The following is a 25,625-nucleotide window of genomic DNA, read 5'->3' as shown; positions in this document are numbered from 1 at the left end:
CAGCTGCCTCACGAGGGCTGCAGCCCGTCCTTGTAACGAGCTGAAGGTGGAGAATCCGACAAATGTTTCTCAGGCAGACTCTGTCCCCGGTGCTGAGAGGGTAGAAATCAAATGTTCTGAAAGGTCAGACACTATACTTACCTCCAAGGTGTTTTGTTTTCAGAGACATTTCACTTCGGCTTGACCAAACACACTGTAGGCACGAGGAGGCAGTCCGCTCCTTTTTTGGTCTATTTAATTTTCCCTTTAGCTTTGCGATGCTCGGTTAGAAGACGTGCCGTCCTCTTGTAAAAACTCAACTGCTGCCAATTCTTCCACTCAGCTCTTATTCTGTAGTCCTACTTAGAGGCCGCCTGGCTTTTTATAGACTCAGTGTAGGCTACTTCCCAAGAGATCACGGGACGTCGCCCTACCTGGCCGGCTCCCATTGAACGCATTAATTGAACCGCCATGAGGAGGTTTAGGTTAATTCTCCTCTGTGGCGTAGGCGCGGATACTTTTTTCTCGTACTCGTCGAGTTTGAAAAGTGGCATTTCTGTGGTCGTCTCACCTTGATTAAATAGTTAGAGTACACATACCTGGCATAGTGTGTGAATACACCACAGCAATGTGCAGCATTACAAATGGAGGCCTTGTAACATTATCACCGAGTTCCTGATGTTTGTAACCCTGAAAGAACGTGACAACATTTTAAAAATACACACATTTTCTATAACATTTTCTAACAAATGATTACCATTACCTGCCCTATCTAACCCCTCCCCTCACATGTAAGGGGCAAAAAACTAAACGAACAAAAGCGTCTGTATATCCATACAGTTACAAAATGTAGAATTACAGCATGTAATAGACAAATGTTGAACTGAAAAAGTCATTGAGGTGTCATGAGGGTCCCCTCTGCTCTGAGACATAGTCGTGGACGGGTTGGCTTTCCCTGACGACTTGTATCGGGTCTTCTCCAGGATGAGGAGGAAGAACATGCTGGAAAACTTCAGAGTAACAAAAAACAACAAACTTTGTGGAGTCTGGTACAGAACCAAAACATGTGAGCCAGTGTGCAGAGTGGTGATGAGGAAGAACGAATGTTGCTGCTTCGCCGAGCAGCAAACCAGACTGAGACAACGGGCCGGTCGCTCGGTTTGAAACAAACTTCACATAAACTCAGACACGGAGTCGTCTTCGTTCCATTTGTTTTCGCTTTTAGACCTCAAGTCCACGAAACCTCCTAACGAGCAACACATCCAGTTTGAAACAAACCAGAATATTGTTGCCTCTGTGTTGCGTGCACGCTTTCACCGACATTTTTAAAGCTTGTAAACCTTGTTTTCAAGTCTGTTCTGTGAATCCAGCGTCCTCTCCAGCACCGGCCTAAACCTCGCACACGCAGATGTTCTCTTTCATCAGTTTAAAAACCCTTGGGGCGATCTCAAAGCTTTCCCGAGTGTCAGGATATGAGTGATGATGTATCCTCGGGAATAGAATAAACCTATAAGATCAGCTGGAGTTTTGGCTCCCAACCCCCGAGAGCACTACTTGAATTTTATGAAGTCGTGCACAGTTAACGCTCAGCTGACGGGTCAGTGATTCGTGCGGCAGCGCGTTTTAGACCGTCTCTTGTTCCAACCAGGTGTCAACAAGACAATAACCGTCTGTTTTCAGTGCTGCGCCGCACGCAGCGTATAGCTCCGACATATTGACCCACTTTAAACTGGCTGAGGCCTGCGTGTTCGCAGCCACTTTTTCATCGTCGGATTGACAGAAAATTGGCACAGGGCGATTTGCTGAAGTCGGAGCAAGTGCTTTTCAACACCCTCTAGTGTTGAGAGCCTGCCAGAGTAATGTCATGTTTATTTTTCCGAGTGCAGAGGTGCACGAGTGCAAGCCACGATTGTTTCATTATTACAGCGGCGTTTTAAAAATGCAAAGATGGTCATGTGTCGAAATATTTTCTGCTCTCTGCTGTAATCCGCTGTCACAAACTAATGTAATAAATACCAAACGTTCACATACCTTCCTGAAGATGTAAGAACTCATAATAAATCCCTCTGTGAAGCCGTGCCTCGCTCCGGGTTCAGTGTTACAGCTGGCAGCTCGTCTCCTGTAATCCCCTCAGTGACACAATCTTCCTCTGTCTCTTCACACAGGGGTGGACATCGAGGCGGCCCGGAAAGAGGAGGAGCGGGTCATGCTGAGGGACGCCCGGCAGTGGCTCAACAGCGGCCAGATCCAAGACGTCCGGCACGCCAAGTCCGGAGGGACGTCGCTCCACGTAGCTGCTGCGAAGGGATACGTCGAGGTTTTAAAGTAAGCGAGCGTGAACTTGATTCCATGTTGGGCCAAAAATGGAACCACCAACTCATTTATAGCTTATTGTTGCATAAATTCTTTCCTGTACATTATGTAAATACAGGACAGGTTTTTTTTTTTTTTTTGAATGCCAAACATATCCTGGTCTCTGCATCTTGTCAATGCGTTGTTCTGACATCGTCTCTGTAGGCTGTTAATACGGAGCTGCAGCCGTCTGTCCATCTGGTCCGGGAAGCCCGCCAGCTCACTCGGCTGCCATAGATAGCTCTAAGATCTCTGATGTTTAGCACAGATGCCATATACAAAGACGGGGATCTGGATGTTTCGCCCCGTCATGGCAGAGTTATAGACTGAAATATTAGTCCTAAAATCTGCCAGCCTCATTTTGGTCAGACTCCTCATCTCATAAATCCGACCCGGGGTTACAACGCTGACGCACTTCTAAAAGCTTGCATGCTGGCATCACCTTGAAAGATTAGTTTACCAAATCCGAGATATTTTTTTTTTTCGTTGTTTGTCTCCTGTCTCTCTAACACACACTCTCCGCTCCTCTATCGTGCAGGCTTTTAATCCAAGCAGGGTATGATGTAAATATTAAGGACTACGACGGCTGGACTCCTCTACACGCATCGGCACACTGGGGCAAAGAGGAGGCGTGTAGGATACTGGTGGAGAATCTATGTGACATGGACCTCATTAATAAAATGGTGGGTGACCGGAAGTGTCACGAGTCGCGCCAGTAATCGCTGTGCGGTCTGTGTTTTGGGGGTAACTATGGCTGCGTTTCTTCTTCTCAGGGCCAGACGGCTTTCGACGTAGCAGACGAAGATGTTCTGGGATATTTAGAAGAACTACAAAAGAAGCAAAATCTGGTGAGTCTGATTGTAGAACTCGTATCTGCACAGAATAACTTCGTCTGCAGTTTTAACGGCGGCTGCTTTTTGACTGAGGTGTGTAGTCGTTACAAGATTGTGTTCCCATTAGAGCTGCTGAGCTTTGCTTTCTGCATTCCAGCTGATGAGCGGAAAGAAAGATGTCAAGAAATCTCCTCTGATTGAAACGACGACCACCGGAGATAACAACCAATCACTGAAGCCGCTAAAGAGGTAAACGGCTCGGAAGATTATTAAGCCACCGATGGTAGTTCAAAAATACGGCGCTAACGGTGTTAAACTTGTGTGCTGCAGCAAAGAAACGCTGCTTCTGGAGCCGGAGAAGACGGCCCCACGCATCGAGACCTTAGAACCGGAGAAGGTGGATGAAGAAGAGGAGGGGAAGAAGGACGAGTCGAGCTGCTCCAGCGAAGAAGAGGAGGATGAAGACTCGGAGTCGGAGAATGAAGCAGGTGCTTTGTGTGTCTTGTTTCTGACTTGTTGTGTGGTATCAGTAAATCTGAAGCATTTCCTGACAGTTAAATTACTCGCATAGATTCTGTCAGCTCTGTCTTCTTACCGTGACATGTTCGAAAGGAAGCAAATGTGGGTCAGTCTGTCTCTTTATGTGGCACAGAAACCTTTCTTTAATCCATTAATAGTCCGAGCACGTTCTAATTTAATTCTTGTTTGTTCTTGACCCCCCCTCCAGACAAGAGCAAGCCATCGGCATCGGTGAGCAACAACACGACGCCCACCGCGACCGGCATCACGGTGTCACCTCCGACCAGCCCAACTAACCAGGTGACGACCCCCACTTCGCCGGTAAAGAAGGTACGGCCTGGTGGACGGAGTGTTTACCGTCCTACCCTGCGCGGAGAGAGCAGGGATGCAGCGATTTAACGTCACAGAGTGTTTCTGTCACTTAAAAATCAACGAGGCAGCTGCCACAAATCTAAAAACACAAATTTCACTCGAATTAGCGATCACTTGATCGTTTTTTGTTTTATTTTTTAAAAAAGGCCTTGGAGGAAATGAAATGCTGCGGCACAGCCATGACGCAACCGTGTCACTATTCCACCCTCAAACCACTTCAAGTAGAATCTGCATCTCCTGTCGCACGGAGCCAACTTTTCTCTTCTACCGAGACATTTCGGTGCCTCGTTATATAAACAGATCAATAAAATTCACCATCTATTTAGCTCAAAGTGAATTTCACAGCCGGGTGACGATACCGGGTGGAGGGGGGGGGGTTTACTTTAAACGAACACACACTCCACCAGGCCTTCATGGAGATGGTTGTTCCTGGTTGTGATTTGCTCTTCGTGACGCAGAACACGCGGCATCGGTGGCCAATTCCGCCTAATGTTAACAGTTTACTATGTGACTGTTTGGGCAACAGAGCACGGGTGTCGTCCTCCCGCTTTGAGTCTGCCGCCCTCTGCTGGCAAAACGAGGCCAAGCACTGAACAAAAGTGAACCCTGGTAGCATGTCTGCTTCTCTCAGGCCACTGGTTTACTTAATGTGGCGTCATGAGTATCTGTTGAAGGTATTTGAATAATTCATGATGCATTTAGAGCGGAAAATCCAAAGCTGTGATGCTCGCTCCGCTAAGTCTGTGATACGAGACACCACCTACATGCTGCGTCATGTTTTCACACTCCTGAACGTCCCTTTTTAAATAGGAAGACATGTCTACAGTGTTCTGTCTCTTCTGAACGCTGCAGTCAGCGCCCACCTACCTGAAACTTTCTGAATGTTGCTCCTTCTTTTCCTTCTTCTGCTTTTCTTTTCTCGCAATTTCTCGTTCCGATCCTTCTCCGAAGCCTAGCGCTCACACATCACAATGTCTTCTGTGTAACAAGAGTGAGCAAAACATTAACAACGTCCCAGTTTTGACACTACCAAATGTTTTTACGGCAGTAAGCATTGTGTGGTGTGACTAGGCCTTTAAAAAAAAAAGAAATCTATCCTTGCTATGAAGTGTGTTTCTTTTGCTGCTGCTTCTGTCTTATTCTGGCTTTTTTTTTCTCTGTCTTCCTCCCCTACCCCATCCCCATTTCCCCTCGGTGTCTTTCTCACCCCCCTCCCTGCGGGCTCTTGTCTTTGGTTGGCTTTAGTTTGATTGTATTACTCCCCTCATGCCTGTGGCGGAGCCGGGCTGTCCTGCATTGTGGCGTCAAGGCTTGCGCAAAACTGGCATTTCTCTAGTGCCCAAAAAACCCATGGTGAGGCATCGGCGGTGTGTTCTCTCATCCCACATGCACCTGTGCACTGACAAAGCACTTAACCCTCCTCCCTCCCTCCTGTAACCACCTTAAGTCTGATCCAGGTTGATGCTGATCGGACCTCCAGGTCGCTGACTTTCACCCATCGACCCCACGTGGTGTTGTGTTTCACTCCCCGGTCGTGCTCTCACCGTGTGTCCGTGTGGCTTTCTGTGTTTCGTTTGGTTGCTTGTCGTCGTTTGTGGCCAAACCTGAAAAGTTTCAAAATCCCAAAAGATTTAAATCTCCTTTCACCACTGTGAGAAGACCCTTTAATCTTGAATGATTTTGAGTCCAGTAGTTGTTAGTCGAGGATGTGATCGTACCTCTTAACTGGCATGCCCTTCCTTTTTTTAAAAAAGTGGTCATTGTTTAAAAGTTTCAGCCCCTGGAGATTAAACCGTCTCTGACCACCGCTTGATTCCTGTCACTCACCAAGTTTACTAAAATAAAATCTCTTAACATCTTTTTAAACAGTTAACTTTGTACACTAACACCACCCTTCCTCCTTCTCAGGCCATCCAGCCTGCCGGAAAGGTTTCAGCTAAAGTGGAGGAGGAGCGGAAAGACGAGTCTCCGGCGTCGTGGCGGCTGGGACTGAGGAAGACGGGCAGCTACGGGGCGCTGGCGGAGATCACGGCCACCAAGGAGGCTCAGAGGGAGAAGGACACGACCGGGGTGATGCGCTCTGCCTCGAGCCCTCGCCTCTCGTCCTCCCTGGACAACAAGGACAAAGAGAAGGTCAACAGTCATGAACTCCTTTCGTAGAGGTCTTGTTTAGCGTCTGCTTACAGTTACTAACCGAGTCCTCGTCCGTCCACAGGAAAAGGATAAAGGGACCCGGCTCGCCTACGTGGCCCCCACCATCCCCAGGAGACTGGCCAGCACTTCAGACATCGACGAGAAGGAAAACAGGTGAAGCCCCGGAGCCGAGCGGCTCTGTGCAAACATGCATTGGCATGAGCGGCTCCTGCTGCCCACTGCTGTGTGTTGCAGGCCACAGGCCTCAATGCTCTGCATGGTGTGTGTGGCTCAGCCTTTGGTCAGGTTGTTGGTAGACTTAATGTGGGGGGAAAAACAGAATCTATGCAAGTCTTTGTGGAAGCCTTGGGTACTATTGTAGCTTGTGGCTCCCCAGGGACTCGACTCCTCTGATACGTAGTGGCTCATACACCCGGCGACGCTGGGACGACGACCTGAAGAACAGCGAAGGAAGCGCCTCCACCAACCGAACCTCCAGCTACCAGCGCAGGTTAGCTCCCGCAGCGACAAACAACCAAACAAAAACCTCCCATCCTCCATCCGATCATCAGATCTGTCCCATCTGATCCGATGATCCCATTCCTCCTCCCTCAGGTTTACTTGCATAGCTTTGAGCATTGATAGCTGTTTATCAATCATCCTCTGTACATTTCGCTCAGGTTATGTCATCAGAGATATGTACGTACATGCTTTCCGTGCGCAGCAGCAGCAGCTACTGTGAAAGCCATGCAAATCAGCCACCCCCAACGCCTTCCTCTTGCATGACTGTACCTGTCCTGTCAGGTTACTGTGCCAGTGAGTTTGCAGGGCATTACTCAGGCGTTTTTAACGAGGCTTTAGAGCTGTTTGACTCCAAGTTAAATCAGATTCCTGTGGCACAAAACCGAGACATGGACTTATGCTGCACGCATGTCATATGGGGAAACCGCTGGATACAAGACTCCGAATTAAATCACTTGTTTTTAAGTTGTAAAAGCTACTTCCACACGCCAAAATCCAGCCAGCATCTATCCCCATATGACACGTATGCACCAGTAGTGTGCAAAGCTTTTACGGTCTTGAATATGTATGTTTCTTTATACTGTTATCTGTGTGTGCGCCTCCACCGCTAACATGCCTCTCTCGCTCCCACCCGCCTGCCAACACGCCCAGCACGTCCCACACGCTAGCACTAGGGCGGAGCGGCAGCACGCGGGACGTGCCGGCCAAGTCTTCGTCCACCTCCAGCTTGGACCCTAACACCTGTAACACTAAACCCTGGCAGCCACCCACCTCCCACTACCAGTCTTACAGCATTTACCGCAGGTACACCAGCCTCACTCGTGGGCGCACCGCCAACTCTCTACACCCAACCTGTCCTCTCTGGTCGTGTGTGTGTGTGTGTGTACCATGTGTTTTGTGTGTCTCTGGTTGCGTTTAATGGCTAAATGAATATTGGAACTGGACTCTGGATGAAACCGGGTTCACTTTTGTTTTTAGACTAAAGAATCGTAAAGAACACACACACACACACACAGTTTTCCCACGTTTTCCTCTCCTGCTGACTCTGCTGTTTGTCCCCCCTCCCCCTCCACAGCGGCTCTTTTGGCAGAAGACACGAGGACCTGAGCTCCTCGACCACCTCCTCCACGACGACCACCACCACCTCCTCATCTGTTACCTCGCCCACAGGCCACCGCGGCCTGCTCTCCAGCCTGGGCTCCTCCTCCACCCGCACTGGCTCCACCAGTCTCACCAGCAGGTACACGAACAGGAGCTTCTAGAACTAGTTTTGTAACTCTTATTAATTATTTGTTTGTTTATTTATTTTTATCAAACCAGCCAGCTAATCTTCCAAAGTAATTACTAATATGCACTCGGCTAATATGCAGTGAGGTAATCCGCTGTGTGAAACAGATGTTGAATCGTTCTTTAACAGGAAATCCGTCTGATGTGATCAGCCCGCAGCCAAGAAAACTTATAGAAATAAATCCTCCAGCGTATTATGTACGGGCACAGGAATGTTCCAGACATGTGGCTTCACTTAAAAACCGTCTACAGCCGCAGATTTTCTATTAAAAGCTGGTTGAAATGGAATCTGCCGTGAGAATGTCTCTTAATCAAATGCTGGCGTGCGAACAGGTACTGGTCAGAGGAGAGCGCCGAGAGGGAAAAGGAGAAGGAGAAGGAGTCCGCCGCTGTCATCCCCACTATAAACACTGGCTCCACCACCACCACGTCTACCACTACCACCACCGCCATATCTACCACTACCACCACCGCTGGCACCGTCACCGGCTCTGAAAGACGCAGGTAAACCTTTTTTAAACTTACGCGACTCGTGAATGTATATAAGTGGGTTAATCTCATCTGAATCAGCTTTTAATGAACAGGCCAAACTCGATATGACGGAAATGATCTATTTTGTTTAGTTACAGACAACTTGTAGTTCAGATTGTTTATGGCTCTTGTTATTTTGGGTTTATTTGAGGCTTTCAGCGCCCCACGCCGCTAAATTTGTTTATTTATCTCGCTTCACTCCCCATATTCATGTAGATTCACGACATCTACAAGTTCAAGCAGTGACAAAACATCGACTGTAAGCAGCTTCCAGGAATATCGGCGTTAACTTGAAAAGCTTCCTTCAGTCAAACACTAATCCGGATGCGTTTCCTCTGTTTGAGAACTGTGTGTGTGTGTGTGTGTGTGTGTGATCCTAAACTCTGTACACACAGTGCAGAAGAGGAAGAGAGAGTTGTGTATGTGCCTGTCCGACATGTCAGAGTGTGTCACAGGGGCGGGGGTCGAGTGCGCGTCTTCCTGTTGTAGCGCTGAAATAAGCCACCTGTCATGGTGGTGGGAGTGGGGAGGCCTGTTTGGAGGCTGGACCGCTCCAGCGACTTCTCCTTATAAGGACGATGGGCAGAAGCTGCACATTTTCCTCAAGGCCGAGGCTGCAGTGTGTGCTGAATGAGTTCATACTTCACACACACACTCAGCGACTACGAGTCGGTTTAAGGATGCTGTTAAAGCTTTGTCTTGAACATTTTCCAGATTTATCCGGCTTCACACACACCTTTATCGTCCTCCAACAACATTCCTCGACATGCTTAGCTGCTTCATGCTCCATGTTCCACACCACCGATGGTGCTGTAGGATTAATATCCTCACTCTGCTGTCGGTGATGCATGAACCGAAGAAGAAGCCCAAACTGACAGGTGACCAGTGAAACACAGCCCCGGGTTAGCCCGTTCAGGTCATCATGTTTAAAGTAGTGTTTCGGTAGACAGCTCAGGTGTGACTTGGTGCTCAACCCTAGTCAGTCGTGCTTCTGCTCGGAAACCACCTCATCGTCAGGCTGCCATACAAGGTGATGACAGTTTCCCCATCCCAGCAGTCGGCTTATGATATTTCGCTGAATGATAACGAGTGTGTGTCCTGTGTTTGTCAGGTCATACCTGACGCCAGTCCGAGACGAGGAGTCCGAGTCCCAGAGGAAAGCTCGCTCCAGACAGGCTCGACAGTCAAGGAGGTCCACCCAGGTTAGTCAACGCCGCGTCATGATTTCTCCTAAACGAAGGCGTCCTCCGTCAGAAACAAAACGATAACAAATGGTGGCATGCAGGTTTGTATTCTGGTTTTATAGCTGTAGACTGTTTGAAATAAATGTTCTCATCCCGGTGAGGTCGGCACTTTGTGTGTACACAGGCAGCACTTAACGTCTAGACTTTACAAAGCTGATCATTTAACAAGCCGACTGAATTTGAGCTTTACTGCAGAAACAGCTGAGCAGCACTGTGCCGACATGTATGACTCCAAAAATGAAAAAAGATAAAGAACGAGTTAGATTGAAAATAAGATTAAATTTGAGAGCTCACGTATTCTTCTCTTCTTCCAGGGCGTGACTCTGACTGACCTGCAAGAGGCTGAGAAAACAATCGGCAGGACTCGTCCCACAAAGACCCGGGAGGAGGAGAGGGATGAGAGGGAGAAGCAGGACAAGGAGAAGCAGCAGGAGGAGAAGAAGGAGGTGGAGACCAAGGAGGACGATTACCGATCGAAGTACCGCAGCTTCGAAGAGGTAAACGTTTGGAATCACCTTCACACCTGTAAGCCACACCTTTTTAAATACTCGACCATGACGTCCCTCCTCACCCTTCTGTCTTCTGTCTCTCCCCCTACCAGCGCTACCGGCCTTCGACTTCGTCCTCCACCTCCGCCATTTCCACAGCCAGCACTGCCTCCACCCCGTACTCTAGCACCACTTTGTCCTCCAGTTCCAGCTCCCTCAACAGGCCTAACAGTCTGACGGGGATCACCTCCTCCTACAGCCGTTCCTCCAGAGACACGGAAAAAGGTCAGTGACGTCCGGCAGCAGCTCCTCATGAGGCGCCGTCGCAGCAAAAGTGTTCGCTCGGTAACTTGGGAACTTTTTTTTTTGGCTGGAGCCCACTGCTTTTGTACCCCCAGCTACATCGCCATTAGCTCAGAGAGATCTTAGGTCCTCCATAATAACTGACGTGGTTCGTACCATCTTTAGATCCAGCTCTGCATCCCCGTCTTCTTCTCCTCGCTTCAGCAGGGATCTCAGGTCTTTCCACAGAGCGCTGCCTCGTGGTAACAAGCGAGTCGATGGTCACTGGATGTGTCATGAAGTAGTCCATGTAACAAATCACTAATCTCCACAGTTCACGTTTGAACACAGACGGACGGACTAAATATATTAAAAACACAGCAGCTGTTTAAAATCATTTCATAACTACACATCTTCATCCGTTTTACATGGACTATAAGGATGTTACCCGTAAATCTGCTCTTGATGTTTTTATGGGAGCTGGAGTAGGCGTGCGAACTAAAAAGCACGACACTGAAACTGACTGAACCCGCTCTTCATAATAATAAAGCCGTATGTATACAAACAGGCCCAGCGAGCGGCGGCGTGGCTGTGGGTATCTGTCTCCACAGGTCCACGCTCACACGGGCAAAGTGCCACACGCCGATTAGGGCTCTGAGACAGAGGAGGATCGGGTTGCCTTTTTAAATTAAGTAGCCCTTCTCTTGACGAATAAATCCACGGAGCATCCCTGGGAAAATAGAAGGCAGCTTTAATCTGTTCAACTGAAGGAAGGAAACACTGACTGCTTTGTTCCCCCACAACCAAAAGCCTTTCTCTCTCTCTGTCTCTCTCTCTCTCTCTCTCTCTCACTCTCTTTTTCTCTGAACTCGAGCCAAGTCAAGTTGTTTTCCTGATTGTGCCTTGTCAAGAAGTCAAAGCGTCACCTTATTTAACCCGAGCGTTCCCATTTTTCTCACTGTGTTTACATCGATGGGGGTCAAATCGTGTTCCGGTGAAATGAGCAAAAGCAAAAGATGCTTCAGGGGCGGACAAGAGGAGCAGATGTTTTAATAATCATGTGTGTGTGTCGTGACCTTTTTGTCGTTGTGGACAGAAATGGACAGAAAGGAGGAGGAGAAGGAGGGAGAGGACAAGTCTCAGTCCCGCTCCATACGGGAACGCAGGCGGCCCCGCGAGAAGAGACGCTCCACCGGCGTCTCCTTCTGGACACAAGATGTGAGACGCAGATCCTTTTTTAAACGTTCCTCTTTGATTATTATTTCAGTCATGTGTAACTCTTCTCTTTACTTTAAACTCCAGGGTGATGAAAACGACCCCGACCAGCAGTCCGACTCCGAGGAGGGCAGCATCAAGGGAGAGCCACAGGTAACTCGACACACACTTAAAAAAAAAAAAAAAGTCGATAAAAGCAGAAGCCCTCCGGCCAAAACTGAGCTAGTCCTATTGCTTTTCTTGTGTGGCGCGACCTCCATTTGATTTGTGCCCGTCTACATTTTATTCTCTGTTCTGGTCTCATCTCATGAAGTCAAGGCCACGAGTCTTTGATATCTCCCCTGTACAGTTATGACTTCCTCCCCTCCCACGTATCTTTCCTTTTCACTCTCTGCGCAGCCTTTGAATTTTTATTTCTATCTTCTGGTGATTGTCCGGTTGCCGGGGTGACCTTGCAACCCAAAAGTAGTTTGAGCCGTTGATCAGCGGGGGTTTGAAAACATGCACACGTACAAAGGAAAGGAAGTCCTGGTCACAGGGGTCGAAGCACACACACACAGAGTTTTTGTAAATAACATTTAAGCAACGTTAAGTTGTACCAAAGTGTTCAAACTTCCTGTCGGGATGGGAGTGTCGTTCGCAGAGCAGACAGTAGTCGTTAACTCGAGCACGATCAGCAGGGAGACGAGAAAGACGTGCACAGCTTCCTGCAGGGACGGAGTGAAGGGTGGAGCAGCAACAGAGCACTCGATAGGAAATCAGCAATTATCTCAGCACGGTGATGAAAAAGCTTCATAGTCTGTGAATCAGAAACAGCAAAACGTTTGAGGAGAGAATTCATCTTATCTGATGACTCGAACCTCGAAGGCTTCATGACTCCTCCTTCGCTAAAATTGCAGCGTTGTTATGTCACCACCCTCAGGAAGCGGGCCGCGATTTTTAAAAATAGCTGGAAGTCCGACCCTTCGACCCGACCCTCCCTATCCGATGCCGGCCCCCGTTGGCAGGGCTGCGGCTCAGCTCGGCTCGGAGACGCTGTAGGCCTCGGGGTGATGAGTGTGTATGTAGGTCAGGTGTGTGTGGAGGAAGGCTGCAGACTCTGAAGGTGGAGGTTTAGTTTAAAATGTTTCTTCTCCGTAAACATTAACACTTTGTTTTTTTTTTCTTTGCTTCCTTACAGAGTGACAGATTGTCCAGGTATGTTTCCCTTCATATTACTCTCTCTGCTCGTTACCCTTCTGATTCATTAACCACGTTGATTTTAAATGCCTGTTGTCGCTTGTTGATGTAGGAATGAGATCACTTCATCCTTAGATCGTAATGACACTCTTTCTAGCCGTGGCTACGGTGAGAGTCGAAGGACGTATTCAAGCCGACTGGACAGAGACGACACCACTGATTATAAGAAGGTAAAACTCCTTCATTCGTTTCTGGATGCAACCGTGAGGTCATGGGTTTGATTCTTGTGCGTAGAAAACTTCCACTACTTTTTATATACGTTATTTATTTATATATAATGATTGAATTAAAATGCAAGTAGGCACTGGGAAGATGCTATCACACAATCAGTCATAGACTGCTGACAGCTTTATTTCTAAAAAAGCAGCGAGTGACGCATCCAAGCGAACAGAAACAGGTTTATTTCTCAAACAGTTTGAAATCACCCCAAGGTGTTTGGAGTTTCTTGTTTATTTCAGTCTTCTTAATCAGATATAAGTGCAGGAGTCCCATGGTGGACCAGAGTGAGTCACTGACTTGTTGAGCTGTATTTATGATGTAGAAAAAGGGGGAAAAAAGAACTTTAAAGGCCTAAATAACAAATCATTGAGTCTAATTTGAACAATCCAAACAAAGTACAGGCCAAACAGCTTCCTACTCACCAGACGTGGAACATGTAAGAACATTTTGAAAAACAGCTCTTTGGTTTGTCGTTTGTCCCTTTCAGCTCTACGAGCAGATCTTAGCCGAGAACGAGAAGTTGAAGGCCCAGTTACGTGACACGGACCTGGAGCTGGCAGACTTGAAGCTACAGCTAGAGAAGGCCACACAGGTACGCCGAGCTCGCACGCTCATCAGCTCGTTAGACGAGACGAAACGAGTCCCGATGAGTGCACTAACTTTTCCATTTGTCTGGTTTGCAGAGGCAGGAACGTTACGCCGACCGATCACAGCTTGAGATGGAGAAAAGGGTAATGACAGAAGCAGCTCATGCACACATTGTTTGTTTAGTAACGCCATGAAAAGATGAGTCAGACATTTTGATGGATCCGACCTGCATTAACGCCACCAATGGGTTTATGTCTGAAGGTAACAAGCAGGCCCCAATATCACCTGGGTGCTGGTATGATCTTAACCTGAGTTCTTGTATCAGTCTCTCTGCTGCTGGCTGTCGTGTCACACACACACACGCCCTTGTAGCCGGGGTCGAAAGGAGGGGGAGGGGCTTCCTTCCTCCCCCTCGTCCCCGCCACCTTCTCTCTCACAGAGGCAGCGTGTGGTCACCTCTTCTCCAGAATGCTTACTTTGTTATTTTCATGTGTGTGAAAGTGTGTTCGTCTGGATTTTACGCAGGAAGTAGAAGAGTCGTTTTAAAGAACATGTGCATGGTGTTTCCTCACTCGTTCAGGCATCATGCCGGCGTCTTCAGCTGCAGCCGTGTAGACATAAAAACCCCCAACACGTTCACGACCATCCTCCATTTGTCTCCACGTCCTTTTCTAATACAAAAAAAAAACATTCTGACCCCTCGTCCACGAGTCATGTCCTTAACAAACCATCCAACACCATCTCTAAACATCCACGTCCCCATTTCTCAACTCATCCCGCCCTGTTTTTAAAAATAAATCCTGTAAACATCCCTGAACATGGATATTAAGTCCAAACTGGCTGTTGCTTGCAGACGCCTCACAGACATGCGTGTGTTCAAGTGTGTGTGATGTCGCTACACCCTCACCATCTTCTCACACCTCATTTTATGCAGTGTGTGTACTGTAGAGCCTGCACCAGCCCAAGAGTGTGTGTGTGTTCACTGCTTATTTATTTATTTATTTACTGTCTGTCTGAAAGTCTGGAGTTAACGCTCTCTCTTCCGCCCACGACAGGAAAAAAGAGCTCTAGAAAGGAAGATTTCTGAGATGGAGGAGGAACTTAAGGTAACACACACACACACACACACACACACACACACACACACACAGACACAGTGCTTTATATTCTCTGTTCATTTCCATTGATGGAGTCAGAATCATAGCGAGTGCGTAGGTGGTGCTTGTGAGTTCCAGGACGGTGCAAACAGCTGTCACTTCAGTCTGAGTCCCTTCTCTACAGAAATCCAGGTCACTTTTTTGGGTTTAATAGGAGACGTGAGTCATTTTAAAATGCCAGGATGCCGAAAAAAAGATAACGACTTCAAACTGAGGTGACGTCTGACTGAGATAATTGTGATTATTCTAAACCACTTTATTTGTCGAGCTTTCAGCAGCTAGATGCCAACATCTGCAGTGCAGTGTCTTTATTACCTGACAAAGACGTTTGAGAAATAAAACATTAATGATGTAAAATGTAGGCAAACACCAGCTCTGAACCAGAAGTACCATATCGGCCTGAATATAACGTTCCAGTCAAAGTTTCAAACTCCGCTCGAGGCGCTGACAGGAAGTCACAGACACAGAATCCAGTGGATTTTTCAAAATAAAACACCCTGTGCAGACTTAATTGATTGTCGAAACATTTGAACTCAAAGCATATTTATACATACATATATCCTACATTTATGTAACATGTGACTCTTTTTCTTGTTAAAAATGTATTTTTTATTTATCTTAGTCCCAAAGCTGACTTTAAGAAACTGACTAGACGCGCAACATTCAAGCTACAAACAGCCAGAAAGAGAATGAGTCAAACGTAGTGACTCTTTTTTAAAATATCTACAAACTCATTTTACAAATGTGATTTCTTTATGTTTGTACCTCATCTCTGTTACGTTAGTCTGCTAAAGTTCAGGGCACGTCTCAGGTCAGCTGTTGCAATCGATGTTTTAAATGGAGACGTAGGAGGAGAGAGGAAAGGAAGCGTCCATTAAAGTGGAGTAAGCCAGTGTGTGTGTTCCCATCGCTGTGATAACCAAGTGTGTTTATTTTTAGGTGGTAGACAGCCGGCCGCTCTTATCACTGTCACTTTTCCATTCTGTCTCCGAGCGTCACGCCGAAGCGGACGAACGAGCTCTGAATCATTTCCTTCGGTTTCCAAAGTCTGTCCCCGTTTTTCTAACAATCTTCCTTTTCTGTTCTCCCTTTTGTTCCTTCCTCTCGGCCCCTCTTCTCATGTTCATTTATCTCATCCTGTCCCTCGTTAATCCTTCTCTCTCCTCATTTGTTTCACTCCTCTTTTATCTTCTGCCATTCTTTCACTCCCTCCCTCCTTCTCTCTCTCTCTCCTTGTTCTCCTCTGTTGTGGTTGTTGTTTTCTCCTCCCTCCCCCCCCCTCCTCTCCCCTCCCCTCCCTCCTGCAGAACCTCCCCCAGGTAAAGCAGGTTCAGGCCCTGCGGCAGGTTAAAGAGCGGCTGCAGGCTGAGAACCGGGCCCTGTCCCGCGTGTTGGCAAAGCTCTCGCAGTCCGCCTGCAGCCAGCCGCCCACCGTCGACCTCTAAGCCACGTCCGTCTGTCCACCACCATCTCTTCCTCCTCCTCCTCTTTCTTCTTCTTCTTCTTCCTCCTCACCTTTCCTTTCCCCCCTTCTTCCCAACCCCCATTCTTCTTCTTCTCATGCTCCATTCGTGCTCTGCCCGCACCCATAGACAGGCAGGTGCCCAGCCGCCCAACCACCACTGGTTTTGTAAACTTCCCTTTCCTCCCCCCTCTGCCTCCCCAGAGCTTTTGGTTTTCAGATTGGGGAGGGTGTTTTTTATTTTTTTATTTTTTAGTTGACACAACAGGACGCTCTCCTTTCACAGTACATGACTCGCAGGTGATTTCCACACCTACACACCTCGTGAAAACATCCTGAATTTGTCTAATGGGCAGAGAAATAACTCGGTAAGTATCATTCGAGACCGTGAGGTGTCTAAACTGACTCGATTATGTCCAAACACGCTGTGCTGTGAAGGAGAGCGTCCTCTTGGTAGTTTTTAGTTGTGGTGCTTCCGTCAGAGGGAGCGCACTTGTTCAGTTTGGCTTGTTCTGGCTTCTTTGCATGAAGTGGCTTCCCTTGTTTGTTTTTTTGGCCCAAATCATCAGAGATTGAACTTTTTTTATTTCTTTCTTTTTATTCCCCAAATTTTTAATTTGACTGATGACATCAACAAATGTTTAAAGTCGGCTGCATGCACCAACAAGGACGCAGGTTTCAGCATCGTGCCTGATCTGTATCGAGTTTAAAGAACTTCAGAGTTCACGAGTGAATGTCCGAACGTAGCGGTTGATTGTCATCTGCAATCAGAACATGAAATCTTCTCCGTACGGTCTGCACAGCCTCTGTACATGTTTCTGTTTTTTTTAAAAGAACGGGTCACATCAGTTTAAATTCAAGCTCAGCGAATCATGACTCAACATTTCTGCAGTCAGATCGTACAAGACGCAACACGTCATCCCAAAAAAAAAGAGAGAGCGTGTTGTCGACGTCGTCTGACGTTTCAGGAGCTTCATCTGGAATTCCACGAAACCCGGCAGGTGTCACGAGGGCGACAGAAAACACTCTGCTCTTTAATAATTTACTGAAATGAATGAATAATTAAAATGAACATATGCGGCATAGTTTGATCTCATCTTAACGTGCGTTTAGGGGATGTTTTAATGCGGTTTAACAAGTTCCAGATCAGGGTTCGGTTTCTCCGTTCATTTATTATTATTTATTTATTATTTTTAGGTGATTACACACTGATTTAAAACACACTTATGAGTGTTATGCTAAATCTAAACACACACTGGACCTTTAACGTGACACTTGCCGGGTTTCTTCAGGATAACGTGACTCCGTCTGTGTCCGCTGTGGAGCGAGCGGCCCGTTCAGACTCTGCATGGCTTTCCTCAGGATCTTTTTTTTTGGCCTGCGGTGTGCCCGCTTTGACTTCTCTCTCTCTCTCCTGACTTGGACAACACGGATGTGATTTTTATTATTTAAATTTTAAAAAAAAGGAGAAAACATGAGAGATGCTGTGTGACTCCAAGACTGCTTTACACAGGCTGCAATTAACACTTTGTTTTTTTTTTATAGAAAAAACAAAAACTGACCTGACTGGTTTTAACAACGCCATGTTTCGCTGTCACCACTGTCTAAACCTCTCCTCTCTCTCTCTGTCTGTCTCCTCCTCCCCTTCTCCCCTTGTTTCCTTTTTCTTTTCTTTTTTTAAATTCCCTTTCAGACGCTCCCAGACTTGAAAGCAGACAACCAGAGACTAAAGGACGAGAACGGAGCGCTCATTCGAGTCATTAGCAAGCTTTCCAAGTAGAACAGACCCCGCCCAACCCAGCCCGGCCCGGCCCGGCCCGGCCCCGTCTTCTGCACCCCCTCTAGCCCCCCATGGCAGTGACTAATGGAATTGCACATTTAGATATTAATTGCAACAGACATCAGAGACAAGACTCCTTTTTTCTTTTTGTTTTTGTCCTTTTTTTTTTTTACTTCTCCCAACTCCTTTTATCTACCTTTTGCTCCACCACCACTGCAGCATCCATCCATCCATCCTCCACCACCACCACCACCTCCTCCTCCGACTATAATCCACTCGACCCCACGATTAGAGAAACAGAGTTTACAGAGCAAAAAGAAAAAAGGGTTGTTTGATGATGAGCATGTTTTAAAAAGCATCGCGGGCGGGGAAGCCTGAAAACTATTTAACCAATAAGCCTTAGTTGTACATAAACGAGAAAAAAAAAAATCTCTCTCTCTCTCTCTCTCTCTCTCTATATCTCTCTCTCTCTCTCTCTCTCTCTCTCTCTCTCTCTCTCTCTCTCTCTCTCTCTCTGATATTATCCGACACCTCCTGATTTTATTCGTGCCACATCTTTTTGTTTCCTCTCCATGTGTCGGTGTGCTGTGCCACTTTTGCCTCCCCCCCTCCTCACATCATCAGCTCCTCGTGGCCCTCCCCTCTCTCCACACACACTTTTTCTTTTTTAAACTTTTATTTTGTACCTCTGTGTGTCTTCCTCCAAGAGGGAACTTTTTTTTTTTTTGGTTTTTGTTTTTTGAACTCGCTTTAGCGAAACGAGGCGGACCTGGTGGAATTTAAGCTTTCACTGTATGTGCAATATGCATTTCTCTTTCTCTCTTTTTTTTTTTTTTAAAAACGCTTTAATGAGTCCATCACACGTAGGATTTTTTTTTTTCACTCTTCCACCGCTTCCATCGCTCACCTTCCTCCTCCTCCTCTTTTTTTTTTTTTTTTTAAGTTTGTAGTGTAGTCCGTGTATACTCTGTATTTCTCACTTTTTGTTTTAGCAGGTACTGAGTGATGCTGTATATACCTGTATGTATTTGTTTGAGACCAGCACATGGCATGCGTTTATGGTTCCCGTCTGTTACTATTAAAAAGTATACAAATTCCAGAGGACAAAAAGGTGTGTTTTTAATTCTTCTTTTTCTTTTTATAGTCTAAAAGACATTGGACGCAGTACAGTAGAGCCTCTTTCTCGTACACGAGACGCTCGGCGGTGTTCAGTGCTTCTTTTATTTTTATTTTTTTTCCAGTTTAAAATTAAGCGCTCGCATTTAATTGTGAGATAAAAGGAAAAAAAAACTTGCTTCACTACATTTCACTTTCATTGTACTCAGTATCTTGGAAGAGTGCTGTTAAATTTTTTTTTTTTTAAAGCTGTAGTATTATAGCCGAGGTGTTGTCACTAAAATATAAATAAAATAAAAAAAGAATATCTTAGGTATCGCTAACCCAGTCCTTTTTACAATGTCTACATGCACTGTCGATGCCATGTGAGGAGTCTTCTTGATGTCAGGTTTAAAAGCAAAGTCGCGCCACCATCGAATATTTCATGCATCTGAAAACATTTTATGCATTTCAGTGGCCTTTTAAGGATATTTTAGTAAAAAGAAGTTTAAAAAAAAAAAGTCACTGCAGATGGACTGATGAACATCTACTCTGGTTTAGACTTTTTTTTTGTTTGTTTTATTTTTCTTTCTTTTCTTTTTTTTTCCCGTCATCTTGTAAAATAGGTGTGTGGCTTAATACATGCAAGCTGTGCTGTGACTACCAACCACTGAAGAGTTCATTAAAAATAAACTTGTACATTGTAAAGTTCCCACGTCTCGTTTATTTTTGAGTTCTTTTAAAGGTTTGTCCGTCTACGCCGGCTTCGTTTGACCTCCGTATAAAAAGGTTAGTTCATACATATTTTTCTCACGTTTAGCCGAAGAATCCCGTCTTAAGTTTTATTCAGGATGTTTCTGTTTAACTTTCTCGTGATATTTTTCACTTTACCCATTTTTATTGCTGCTTATCTTCTCTGAGCAAAATCTATTTTCAAGTTTTCTGGTTGGATAAATGTTAAATAAAATGAGAAATGATGATAAACAATAGAATGGGGTGAATAATAATATTGTTTGTGGTTCTTGGATTAAAAATTGCATTTCTAATCATTAACGGCAGCATTTCTTGAATAAAAAAAATAGTGTTGATGTTGCTCTGGATGATCAGCTCTTGCTGTGAGGGACTATTTCTTAGATAGAAAGTAGTTTCACCTAAATCTTTGAATTAAACTTCAACATTTAACCTTCATGTATACTTATATAAGTTATATCTTGTGTATCTATACTCCATCTCTAACAGGGATCAGGGAGCCATGTCAGTGTTGCTACTCTCCGTCACACCAGTAGATGGTGCTCAGCTTTCCTTTCTTTTACTACAGTGGAGGATTTATTGAGTCTATACACTTCTAATCAGGGCAGTTTAGTTTAATTAATCTAATCCTCACGCATAAATCCAAATGTAATACCGGATACTGAAACACTTACCTCACATCCTCATGAATATCCAGACATGCAGAGACAGGAGTCCTGCACATTGCAGAATGTCTTGACCTCAAGATCTTCAATCAGCAGCCCTTCCCTCTCTGTTAAAATCCTTGCAGATGTCTTCATACCCCCTGAATCTGCACCACTTTGAAACTTTGTGCAGCCCAGTGTTGAATAACACACAACCATAAAGCCGGAGGGAGGATGTGAATAAGACAGATTCCTCTTTATGTGATTTATATGACAGCGTTTGTTGAACTAACTTGGCCGTAAAAACACATTTCTGCATGTGATAGCTCACCGGGTGCGACCTGCTCTTTAAACCTGTGATGAAGAGCTCTGATCTCCGGTTTAAGCTTTGGGGATAAGCGGTGGTATCGGCTGTAATTGCCCAGAGTCATGCAAAAGCATCTCTTATTTTCCATTGCCTCAGCACGTGGTTAAGAAGTCTGGTTTGTGTTTGTACCGTGCCATGGACACGCTTCCTCAGCCGTTACGAGCAGAATGTCTTCATCAGGACCTCGACTGGAGAGAGAAAAACTCTTTTAGACAGATCCCCGACCTTAAAGAGTCACAGCGTGAAATTATAGCAACAAATGGTTTAAATTAATTCTGCCTTTTCGTGTCGTTTGTCTCCGAGGCAGAAAAAACGACATCGAGCTCTGTACCTCCACGTGTGCATTCTGATCTTTAACCTGCATTTTTTAAATTTTTTTTTTACTTCACATCTGTTGTGGATGATAAATGTTGCTCCACAGGCTTTCATCCAGGCCGGCACATCGTGCATTCGCTGACCTGTGAACTGTAGGGGTAAGTCAGTAGGGTGTATCCTTTGGGTACCATGAATGCTTTTTTAAAAGCTTCTTGTCAACCAAAGTTCTTGCATGTTTCAGCCTTTTTCTGCATAAATGAAACATTTTCGCTGACAGTCTCTTTACGGTTTTCATTCCTTCCTTTGCAGGAGTGGACTACCTGCGTTAGATGGATCATCACCACGTTAGAAAAATGTGACCACATGGCAACAATGTGCACTAAAATCTGTGGTCACACCTCTCCACACACAAACTTTTGGTAGTTCTGTTTGGTCCTTTAATTCTAAGTAAGTGTTAATACTCCACATCTACAGTGACGCTGTTATCCAAAGCGACAGTGCGACAAGGACATATTAGTGAAGGGGGATAGATTTATCATGTCCAGTTGTTGGTAGTGTTGGAGTGGAGGTCCTTCTCTGAAGAGCTGGAGGTCTTCAGGAGGTTTTTGAAGGTAGAGAGGTACGTCCCTGATCTGGTAGGAATTGGTAGGATGTTCCACCAACGGGGAACAACAGACGAGAAAAGTTTGGATCGCCCTGAGCGTACAGGTGGCAGAGCCATCATCCATCCATTCTCTCATTCTTTCGATCAGTACCTAAAGTTCATGACCACAGGTGAGGGTTGGAACCTAGATAGACCGGAAAATCTTCCCCACAACGTTCAGACGCCGCACCAGCGTGCAAACCTGTACGAAGCAATGAAGAAATGGTTCTCTAAGTTTGGTGTGGAAGCACAGGAACTCTGACTTCTTCAACCCCACCCAACACCTTCAGGATGAACTGAAGCAGCAAGTCGCCCAACATCAGCACCCACCTCACTGATGCTCCTGCTGCTGAATGTTTGCAAATCTCCTGCAGCCAGATTCCAAAATCTGAGGCAATTTTTTAAATAAATTGTAATAAAACACATTAAAAAAAGAACACTGCTATTACTAGTTGTTCACAAAAACACCAGAAATGTGACCAGTAATAAATCTCAGCAGGAGCTTTCGAGACCTAAAAATAATTCTCGCGATTGCTGGCTGGTCTCTTTGATTCCTGACAGCAGCTCCACCATGAGATGACGCGCTGTGCTTTTCTAGGTTGGAAATCATCCATAAAGGAGGAATTAGATCTTGGCAACTGCTGTCACACACGGAGACGCTCACACTCATCCTCCCCACTCATTTTATTTCCACCGTGGCTTAAACTCCCTCTCTTCTCTACCGTAAAAGTGCAGCGAGCCAAACAAACCTCCTCCCCGATTGCATTTAAAAAAACCTCCAAAAACACACGACTCAGACACGCTGGCTGAGCAAAAACCCCTCGGCGGCGAGGACAAACAGCAGCGGGGTTTCTCTGCGATGACAAACAATGACAAATCGAGGCGTCCTGATGAAGTGACAGCTCGGGTCTGCCGCTGAAACAAAGACAAACACGCTCGGTTAGAGAAGAGTGATTCAAAGCGGCATTGGAATGATTGCGGATAAGGATATAGAGACGTCTTTTCCTTTAGTATCCAGCGCTGTGATGTATCATGGGAAGGTTCAAGAGCTTATAAAAGCAGAGGACACATAACTGTGCGGCTAAGTGATGAATTAATGGATCAGAAAGTAGGTCGACGGGGAATTAATCAACAAGTATGACCAGTTAAGTCGTTTATGGAGGTGGAACTGGTGCCAGTGTAGCCAATGTGACAGAATACAAACCTCCTGCACCAAATTTAACTTGAGTGTGTGCTTCAGTATGACGTTACAGCATCATAATGGTAATTATGAAGTGAATCCACTGAGCTGATCTGCCCACAGAGGACTACACTGAAAAAAAAAACCCTTAAGATCTAAAGCTTAAGATTCATTGTGTGAGATTTATGGTGCTCTATTTGAAGTTATTTTTAGCTTGAAATGAATCTTTTATATCTACAGAGCCCACAATAGACAAACTAAATACTTCTTGCATGTTCACGGTGCGAGGGGGTTGCATTCAGAAACTAGACCTGGTCACAACTGATCCTCTAAAGTCAGGATCCATCATGTAAATGTAAAAGATAAAAGTGTCACCTGATACACAAAAAATTAAAATTAATTTTAAATGAATATATTACTGAAATGTGGAGTTGGAGGTTCAAACTGTTTTTCACCAGTTTTCAGTCTCAGGATTTTGTGGGCGGTCCTTAAAGGGTGGCTCGATGACACGCTGAGGCCACCCTGATCAAGAGAGATAAAGAGATTTTTACCTGATTTTGACACCTAATTTCATAAAGTTAAAGAGATTTTTACCTGATTTTGACACCTAATTTCATAAAGTTGATATTTTTAATCGTTCAAATTTGGCTGGATGGTTAATAACACTTTCTTCTTTGGTCTGACAAACTCAGAACACATTTATTCTGACTTTACACTGACTTTAAAGGTTATTAATGTCTCTAGTTTTTGTAAACTCTGCAGTAAAACAAGCCTGTATTCTCCGTTATGATGAGTTGCGTAGCTGTAGCTGTATGTCAGTTTCTACAGCTGTATTTAAAACATCAAATTTGAATCGACATATAAATCAAGAAGTGGCCCTTTAATTCTTCAGTATTAAGTTGTATAAGTCGTAATAAGAAACATCACAACATGAAGCAAAGACGATGCTTCCACCAGCATCAAAACAATGCCATGATATTTTGTTTGTGTGTGTGTGTGTGTGCAGCCAACTCGGCGACACAAAGCTCTGGGAAGAGGTCGGCATGTTGACCCACACAGTCACCCACCATCACGCCATCACCGTCAACAGATGGCACCATGCAGATGGCAGCGGGACGGTACTGAGAGCCGTTAAGAGGGCACAGAGGGGATAACGGGTAAACTCGTGAGCTCTGTAGAACAAAGAGGAACCCTTAACAGCGACGGTTACACCGTGCTTTACTCCTCTTGTAGCACTGATGAAGTTTGGTGATGATTTCTGCAAAGGTCTGTCATGGACCTTCTACCAGGCCTTGAGAATGTTCCTGCGCCGACTTTCACACTCTGTTTTTTTATAGGAAGTGTGTCACCAAAAGCTCTCTGTTTTCCCAATACTTAGTTTCCTTCCTGCTGTTGACCACGCAGCCCGCAGTGAAACAGGGTTACACCGCAGCAGGCCTGTGACAGGAAGCTCAACAGTTCAAATCCAGGATCATCGGGGAATATGAGTATGCTCTAATGCTTCACAGAAATCTCCTTTGGTTATACTAGACAGCTCCCAGACGGTGATATGAAGGTTTTCCAAACCATGTTAATGGTGTTTTCCACCAGTTTTAGCCACACTAGGAGTCTGGGTCAGTCCATTTTTGAATCTGTAACACCATGAATGGACATTTGATGTTTACTGTGATGGTTTACGCCACTAAAGCAAGATCCAAGAGGATTCAAGAGGATTCAAGAGTGGTTTCATGACTCATGGAGTTAATAAATATTATAAATATAAATAAAGGGATATTCTAGGGGAAATACTTCAATGCTTTGTGGCCAAGAGTTGATTAAAAGATCAATACCAGCATAAAGACTGGACACAGTGGGAAACACCGAGCATAGTTAACAAAATCCACCTGCCTGCACCTTTAAATTAGCATGTTTTATAAAGAATGGACAGAGCCTGAGTGACGTCACCCACAGATCTTCCGAAGCTAATATCGGTGGACCTGAGGTGGGCCGATGACACCTGGTTGCTCTAATAAGCCATCTGTAACGGCACCTACAGTCGTGGTCAGAAGTTTACATACACTTGTAAAGAACATAATGTCATGGCTGTCCTGAGTTTCCAGTTATTTCTACAACTCTCATTTTTCTCTGATAGAGTGGTTGGAACAGATACTTCTTTGTCACAAAAAAACATTCATGGAGTTTGGTTCTTTTATGACTTTATTATGGGTCAACTGAACCAAATCTGCTGGGTCAAAAAATATACATACAGCAATGCTAATGTTTGGTTACATGTCCCTTGGCCATTTTCACTTCAATTAGGCGCTTTTGGTAGCCACCCACAAGCTTCTGGTTGAATCTGACCACTCCCTTTGACAGAATTGGTGCAGTTCAGTTAAATTTGTTGTTTCTTCAGCTTGTCCACATGTTCTGGGGTTTGAGTCAGGACTTAG

At 45.5% G+C, this 25,625-nt stretch overlaps 1 protein-coding gene across 7 annotated transcripts in view; it reads left to right on the top strand.

Annotated features, from left to right (window-relative positions):
- ppp1r12a (protein phosphatase 1, regulatory subunit 12A) overlaps positions 1 to 20,008 on the top strand; it is a 41,514-nt gene extending 21,506 nt beyond the window's left edge. The window contains exons 4-26 of one of the 7 annotated variants that reach the window (XM_019276910.2): positions 2,145 to 2,304; positions 2,870 to 3,014; positions 3,105 to 3,179; positions 3,322 to 3,413; positions 3,495 to 3,652; positions 3,892 to 4,013; positions 5,964 to 6,188; positions 6,271 to 6,362; positions 6,586 to 6,699; positions 7,362 to 7,514; positions 7,786 to 7,950; positions 8,331 to 8,501; positions 9,640 to 9,730; positions 10,087 to 10,269; positions 10,374 to 10,545; positions 11,639 to 11,760; positions 11,845 to 11,910; positions 12,938 to 12,954; positions 13,049 to 13,166; positions 13,703 to 13,807; positions 13,899 to 13,946; positions 14,859 to 14,909; positions 18,116 to 20,005. In XM_019276910.2, the coding sequence (XP_019132455.2) occupies positions 2,145 to 2,304; positions 2,870 to 3,014; positions 3,105 to 3,179; positions 3,322 to 3,413; positions 3,495 to 3,652; positions 3,892 to 4,013; positions 5,964 to 6,188; positions 6,271 to 6,362; positions 6,586 to 6,699; positions 7,362 to 7,514; positions 7,786 to 7,950; positions 8,331 to 8,501; positions 9,640 to 9,730; positions 10,087 to 10,269; positions 10,374 to 10,545; positions 11,639 to 11,760; positions 11,845 to 11,910; positions 12,938 to 12,954; positions 13,049 to 13,166; positions 13,703 to 13,807; positions 13,899 to 13,946; positions 14,859 to 14,909; positions 18,116 to 18,202 (2,732 nt within the window). In that variant the 3' untranslated portion in view covers positions 18,203 to 20,005. Of the gene's footprint in view, positions 1 to 2,144; positions 2,305 to 2,869; positions 3,015 to 3,104; positions 3,180 to 3,321; positions 3,414 to 3,494; positions 3,653 to 3,891; positions 4,014 to 5,963; positions 6,189 to 6,270; positions 6,363 to 6,585; positions 6,700 to 7,361; positions 7,515 to 7,785; positions 7,951 to 8,330; positions 8,502 to 9,639; positions 9,731 to 10,086; positions 10,270 to 10,373; positions 10,546 to 11,638; positions 11,761 to 11,844; positions 11,911 to 12,937; positions 12,955 to 13,048; positions 13,167 to 13,702; positions 13,808 to 13,898; positions 13,947 to 14,064; positions 14,775 to 14,858; positions 14,910 to 16,267; positions 16,532 to 18,115 lie in introns of those variants that run through there. The other 6 variants (XM_027272211.1, XM_027272210.1, XM_019276914.2 and 3 more) reach the window with 6 other exon arrangements.
- The last annotated feature ends 5,617 nt before the right edge of the window (positions 20,009 to 25,625 follow it).

This window comes from Larimichthys crocea, chromosome XX, assembly GCF_000972845.2.
Source record: "Larimichthys crocea isolate SSNF chromosome XX, L_crocea_2.0, whole genome shotgun sequence".
NCBI lineage: Eukaryota > Metazoa > Chordata > Actinopteri > Sciaenidae > Larimichthys > Larimichthys crocea.
Note: the sequence above shows the minus strand (reverse complement) of the source record. Positions and strands in the feature narration are given on the sequence as shown.